The sequence below is a fragment of the Varanus komodoensis genome, unplaced genomic scaffold, assembly GCF_004798865.1.
Source record: "Varanus komodoensis strain SLA01 unplaced genomic scaffold, ASM479886v1 scaffold245, whole genome shotgun sequence".
Classification (NCBI taxonomy): Eukaryota; Metazoa; Chordata; class Lepidosauria; order Squamata; family Varanidae; genus Varanus; species Varanus komodoensis.
The window spans coordinates 115,392-122,723 of NW_025335651.1; the positions used below are offsets into that span (position 1 = coordinate 115,392).

General features: G+C 41.7%; 1 protein-coding gene across 1 annotated transcript in view; it reads right to left on the reverse strand.

The window, feature by feature from the left end:
• Positions 1 to 4,965, reverse strand: part of LOC123024647 (killer cell lectin-like receptor subfamily F member 1) — a 14,762-nt gene extending 9,797 nt beyond the window's left edge. The window contains exon 1 of the mRNA XM_044432644.1: positions 4,881 to 4,965. Within this exon, the coding sequence (XP_044288579.1) occupies positions 4,881 to 4,965 (85 nt within the window). The remainder of the gene's footprint in view (positions 1 to 4,880) is intronic.
• Between the last annotated feature and the right edge of the window lie 2,367 nt (positions 4,966 to 7,332).

The following is a 7,332-nucleotide window of genomic DNA, read 5'->3' on the forward strand; positions in this document are numbered from 1 at the left end:
TTGTGTGGTCGTGTGCTGAGTGCTTACTGCGGGCGGCAGCAGTTGTTTCGTTACACAACTGATGTGTGTGAGGGTGTGTACAGTGATTGACTACATGCAAAAGGTAAATTATTTATTTTTAAAAAAGTTGGTGAATTGAAAATCTTTTTTTAATTTTTAGTGTAAAAGTGTGACCCCAAATTTAAAAATGAAAAAAAAAAAAAGCACTGGATGTAATCATAGAAAATCTCACTTGCCTTATTGTGAGTAGGAAATGAAACCCAGAGATGGTGTGTGATAGGGGCAGCCAGCTGCTGCTTTCAAGTGCGTGTGAATCAAGCTGACAAACCATCAGTCAGGAAATGTGGTAACATAACAGTGATCAATTCTCTGTGCTATATGCTGTGTTCAAAAGGGTGAAGAACTTTCTGCTGCAGAAAGATGAGCATGAAAGCTAGAACAAGATTGTTTTTCATGTTTCTATATCAACACTGATGCTAGTGTTTAATACAAGACCGTAGTTTATCGATAATAGTAAAACAAGTAAAACAAGGATATCCATCAGCGTCTGCCTATCTGTGTCATAGTGCCAAGACTGTGAAACCTAGACCCCTGAAACTTGGCATAAATACTAAGGGGACCCTATCGGTGTGCAACTTGGGGCTGTTTTATTTAAAAAAACTCTTTTTTTTAAGGGAACAATCTTCTGGTTCCTGTAAAGCACTATTTTTAAAATAACCTTTCTCCTACACTTAATAAATGTTAAATCTACCTCTAGAGCTGTGTGTGTGTCCTTCCAGTACTAAAGCCAGTGGCTTTTGATCTGAGTTCTTTGTTACCGTACCTTTTTCTTGCTAGGAGGCCTAAAGCAGGGTCTTGTCTTGAAGCCTCCAGTGGGACCTGGAAGATCTGAGAATCCCCTGGCTTAGGCTGATGTGAATGTATAGCAATGGTGGCAGTGTACCAACAGAAGCACAAAAAGGGTGATTTTTAACATTGAACTATATTTTACTTCATGTCAGCATTATCAAGCCTGTGAAACAAAACTTTGGGACATGCCTAAGAAAATAGCGGATTAAATCATAAAATGCTGGTGGAGCACAGTGGCAAAAGAGGTGAGCAGTTGGAACTCCAAAGTCCACATTTTGGCCATGAACTCAGTAAGAAGCCTTAGGAACGCGACATCTGAGTCTTTCCATGAACCCCACCTGTAATCTGTAGATAGCAGCAGTAGCCTACCTTACAGCTGCTCTTACCAAAAGTAATACATGTGGGATTTTTTAACACTTAATGATCACAGCCAACATACTAGTACTGCTTAGCATTTAGATAAATGCCAGGCATTAGTAGCATGTTGACTGTTAGTAATCATTTACTGAAGGTAAGCATAGATTCCTGGTTTCCACAAAAAGATCAGAGGATAATATCCATGAAAGGCCAGCTTTCCTCCCTGCATTCTATTATTAACTGAATTGAACTGAACTAACTAAATTGCTAAGTATACTGGAGGAAAGCATTGCAAATTCCCCAGACTATAGAAGGATGAACAAGTGGGTCCTGGATCAAATCAAGACAGAGCTTTCCCTATTCATTCATTCGTTCATTCATTCATTCATTCATTCATTCAAAACTTTTCTATACCATCCCATCACAGATGTCTTGGGATGGTTTACAGCAAATTAATCCTAAAAGTAGAATTAAAAATAACAGTTGCCCAGCATCAGATGTTAAAATATAAACCCACTAACTAAAAGAAGTAAAATACTGGGAGAATAAAAAGGTTATTGCCTGACACCAAAAGGAAAGAATCGTTGGCACCAGGCAGACCTCTCTGAGGAGTGTGTTCCACAATTGGGGCACCACCACAGAGAAGGCCCTCCTCCGGGTGACCACCCGGATGATCTCTTTCTGGAGGAGAGCCTCTGACTCAGATCTCATTATCTCGTTATTTGTTTTTCGGCGCCAGGCGAAGACCTTTTTATTTAAGCGTCATTTTAATTGTTAATATTATTTGATTTTATCTGGCCAGGGTGACTTATTTGATATTCTTATTTGATATTGTTATTTTTTGTATTTTAATTTAATGTTTGTATTTTACAAACATTTTAACTTAATGTTATGTTAAGTTAATGTTGTAACTTAATGTTTGTATTTTATCTTAATGTTGTGAGCCGCCCCGAGGCTTCGGCGAATGGGGCGGCATAGAAATGTTTTAATGAATAAATAAATAAATAAAATAGGGGAGAAGGCGCTCCTTCAGGTATCCAGGACCCAAGCCATCTAGGGCTTTATAGGTCATCACCAGCATCTTAAATTGGGCCCGGACTTCAATCGGCACCCAGTGTAGACGATAGAGGACCGGCGTTATATGTGAACACCTGCAGGTCCCCATTAATATCTTGGCAGCTCTGTTCTGAACCAATTGAAATATCTGGACCGTCTTCAAGGGCAGCCCCATGTAGAGCGTGTTACAATAATCCAGTCAGGAAGTTACCATAGCGTGGGTCACTGTTGCAAGGCATTGCTGTGTTCTTTCTGTTTCAATATTCTGCAACTCTTTCCTTTTAGCTTGTATTTCCACCGAAGTTTTAAAATTCCAATCATTTATGTATTTCTTCTCCAAATCCTTTATTTCACCTTTCAGATTTTCCACATGTTTAGCCTTTAAAAACTACAAGCTTCCCTAATACTTACTCCCCTTGCAAAAGCCTTCATTGTGTCCCATGCTAAACTTCCTTCAGTGCTGCAAAATGCTTAAATCCATCCTCCATATTTTAACCTTGTCATAGTCACATTTAATTTTAAAGTCCATATTTATTAATGCATGATCTCTGACTCTTATCAAACCTATATCTGAATTATATACTCTATAAAACAGGTCCTTTGATAGAAATATATGATCAATCCTAGAATAAGATTTATGAATCTATGAATAAAATGTGAATCTTCTTTAATTTCCCTTCAACTCTCTCCATACATCTTTTGAGTCAATATGATTTTTCTTTCTATTTAATGATATAGTGTTATGCCTTATTTATTTTTTAGTAGGATTTAATCTATCCTTTTCATCCATTACCATAGTGAAATCTCCTGTCATGATTACAAATCCTTTCCTGATACTTTCTAAGCCATCCAGGACAGTTTTTAAAAATTGTATCTGATCAAAATTTGCTGAGTAGATATTAACTAGTGTATAATTCTCCTCTCATTTCATTTTCTAGTATCAGGTTAAGAAAGATGTATCCACCTTTCACATCTTTCTTTACTTCTTTAATTTTAAACTCAGTTTTTTTTAGATATAATAATTGCCACTCCTCTGGACTTTGAATTCCCAGACACTTTTTCATAAATCTCAGACCTAGAATATCTTAATTCATTAACTCCTTTTTTATGTGCTTCTTGCAGCAGAAATACAATATTGGCACTATCCTTATTCAACTTTGATTCAATACTTTTAATTATTCCCCAGGCCTTTAACGTTCAAAGATAATACTCTCATTGCTTGAGACATGGCACCTTATAAAGCCTTATGGTCCCCTATAGTGATGCACAGAGAGACATGCAACCTCTGCCACCCTAGTGGAAGCCATATTAATGAATGGTGAGACATTAGGGGCTCAGGGGCCTCAGAAATCCCAGGGAGGCCAATGGAAGTACATCAGGGTGAGGCAAGTAAGTTTATTTTATTTTATTTATTTATTTTTCGATTTATATCCTGCCTTTTTCCTGAAAGGACTCAAGGCAGCTTACATCATTCTCCTCGTCCATCTTATCCCCACAACAACAACCCTGTGAGGTAGGTTGGGCTGAGAGTCTGTGACTGGCCCAAAGTCACCCAGTTGGCTCCATGGCCGAGCGGGGACTAGAACCCAGATCCCCTGAGTCCCAGTCCCATGCTCTTAACCACTACACCACACTGGTAATTACAATTACAAAAGTGTCCCTTCTTTTTCCTTCCGTTATTCGAGCAAATTTCCATCACATTTTATTCATAAATTGAAGTCTCCAATTTCTTTTATACAAGTTTTTTCAAATTTTATCAAAATAATTTAATTTTAGCTTATTTTGTTTTTATTCAGTTTTTATTTTGTAGCTTTTAATTGCCTCGCCCTGTATATAGTACTTTACTTTCCCTGTAGCACAGAATGGCAACCATTCACTTATCTGGGAGGAGGTAAAAGTATCCACCTGGCAAAAATAGTACAAGGGCGAAGGGCTAAACTTATTCCTGGCGCCTGATGATTCCCACCTGTGGTTGATCAAGCCTGATTTTATTTGAATAACCCACTTTTCCTAATCACCCTAAGTATAATGAAATATCAAAACCATGCTTTTATATGGTACAGAAGGCAGAGATCTTCGAAATTACGATAACATAGCTCTCATTTAGAACCTTTTAAAGATATGTAACAACATGATCTCAGGGTAAGATAGATCGCTATCAGAGAAGAACAGGACAGGATAGATATCTTGCATGATGCAAAATCTTGACCTCTTTCCTTAACAAATAGTCCTCAGCTGGTTCAACAATAAGCAACAGACCAATATATGATTATGATGTTTACAAGCACATTTTCGTAAAGTACAAAACCATCCAAGACAGTTAAAGTTAATGCTGTACCGCCTCAAAGATACAGCGGCCTGATAGTAAAACATACCTTCTAGGACTTTCCCTAAGTTTTAACATATTCTGAAGTATGACTTTTGATACCTGAAAAATAACCTAATCTTAATTCACTAAGGGGAGCAAAGAGAAATATGGGTGCTCAAAGAAGTTTGCTTGATGTTAATAGCTGTCTACAAACAGAGCATTTCATTTCCTGCCACTCAAAAACACAAGTGCAAAGCCCAAAAGCTAATATATTAAAGTAGAAACCCCAAGGAGACATAACAAGCCATACCTTGCATCCTTTTATCAGGTGAATAATTAGAAGTTTTCTTATTTGGCCTGAGGCTTAGTACCATATAACCGTCTTCATCTTCCATGGCCCAAAATGATTCTATCTCAAAACTCAAAAAAAAGAAAAAACAAGGATGCAGTTGGCTAGATGTTTAGTGACTTATCTTCAGCGAACTGCTTAGGGCTGAAAAGGAAATTAAGCACCCCTTCTGGCATCTCAACTGTGAAACCACAGGTGACAGTTTTAAAAGTGACCTTTTATAGATGGTAGTTTGATGCCATATAGCGGTGGACCATCCCCGTAATCTAGTACTTCCCTTGGGCCCCAGATTGCGAATGTAAACATAGCCTGCCCTATTCTTTCCAATGGACGGAGTGAAATGGTGTGAACAGCATACCTAATCTAATCCTCTCTCCGTTGAAACATATGAACCAATTCCTGCACACACAAGCTCCTCGAGTGCAGAAAAGCACATATAGACCTGCAGGTCAAGGTACTTGTACAATTCCTGATTTGCATTTTTAAAGGCTGGTGGACTTCTTTTTATAACGTTTTGAAAAATCTCAGGTTTAACTTATTTTGGTCCTCATGACTACAGATAACAGCCTGAACTTAAAACTGAAGCATGTATTTTAAGGTCTCATAAACCAAGCAGTCATCCCATAGTAAAGTCTGACCTTGGCCTGGTCCAGATATAACAGTATAAACCATGATGAACTATGGCTTTTTGGTAAGAGCTACATCTGAACAAGGCTAAGGGTCACCCTTTCTCTTTTAATGGACATCCTTTGGTATCCAGATGCTTACTCTTCACTTTGAACACTAATAGTCTGAACAAGATGAGGTCATTTTTGGAAAAGGCCAGTTTTAGGCTCTGGGCAATGGTCTTCAGGGTTTTTTTTAAACTGTTTTTATAATTTTATAGTATTTTAACTGTTTTATGGAGTCGTCCCTGGCCATGTTGCCGCTTATGTTTCCTGGGGAGCGCACCGGTGCCGCCATTGGGGTGATTATGGGCAATGGACGTAACAGCAGTGGGAGCTTAATGTGTCTGCATAGAAGAAGGAGGGACAGATGGCTGACACCTGTCCCTACTTCTGGTTTTGCTCCCAGCCAAAGGGTGCCAGGGAGTCTCGTCAGTCACCCCTTGGGCCTGACGGTGCTGCTGCTTAATGCCAGGTCGGTCAATAACAAATCTGCCCTCATCCATGACCTGATTGTGGATGAGGGGGCCGACCTAGCCTGCATAACGGAGACCTGGGCGGGAGGGGGGGATGTTGCCCTCTCCCAAGTGTGCCCGCCTGGGTATCTGGTCCAGCACTGCTCACGGCTGGAGGGGAGGGGAGGGGGGGTTGCTTTGGTTTACCGAGCCTCCATCTATCTCACGGGGCTTTCTGTCCCTTCGGGACCAGGGCTGGAGTGCCTCTACTTGGTGTTGGGCGACCGAGACAGATTGGGGATTCTGTTGGTGTACCGTGCACCCTTCTGCCCAACAGTCTCCCTGCCTGAGCTGACAGAGACTGTCTCGGACCTGGTGTTGAGGACCCCCAGGATGTTGGTCCTGAGGGACTTCAATCTCCATGCCGAGGCTAGTCTGACCGGGGCGGCTCAGGACTTCATGACCTCCATGACGGCCATGGGGCTGTCTCAACGTGTCACCGGCCCGACCCATGAACGTGGACACACTCTGGACCTGGTATTCACGACGGGGCAGGAAGAGGGTGGTCTGAGGGTGAGGAATTTATGCTTGACTCCCCTGTCATGGTCAGATCACTTCCTGGTGAGGTTTGTGCTCGAGAGCGACTTCTCCCTCTGTAAGGGTGTGGACCCGATTGTGTGGGTCCACCCCCGGAGCCGGATGGATCCGGAAGGATTCCTGAAGGCCCTGGGGGAATTTCCGGCTGACAAGACTGGTGCTCCTGTCGAGGCTCTGGTCGAACTGTGGAATGGGGAGATGACCAGGGCTGTAGACATGATCGCTCCTAAGCGTCCTCTCCCACCGGGCAGAACCCGCTCTTCCCCTTGGTATACTCCTGAATTGAGGGCGATGAAGCAGGTTGGGAGACGGCTAGAGCGTAGGTGGAGGAAATCACGTGATGAATCTGACCAAACACACTTAAGAGCCCACTATCGGGCCTATGCTGTGGCGGTGAGGGTGGCGAAAAAGAGATTTTTTTCCGCTTCCATTGCCTCTTCACAATGCCGTCCGGCGGAGCTCTTCTGAGTGGTGCAAGGCCTGGTTCGCCCAGGTCCAAAAGAAGATTTGATCCCACCCTCAAAGGCCCGCTGTGATGACTTTGCCAGGCATTTTAGGGAGAAAATCGCTCAGATTTGTCACGAGCTGGATACCACTATTGATTCAGAGCTTTCAAAGGAGACACCAACGCTGCCGTCTGGTCCAGATTTATTGGATGAATTTCAGTTACTGCGGCCCAATGATGTGGACAAGGTG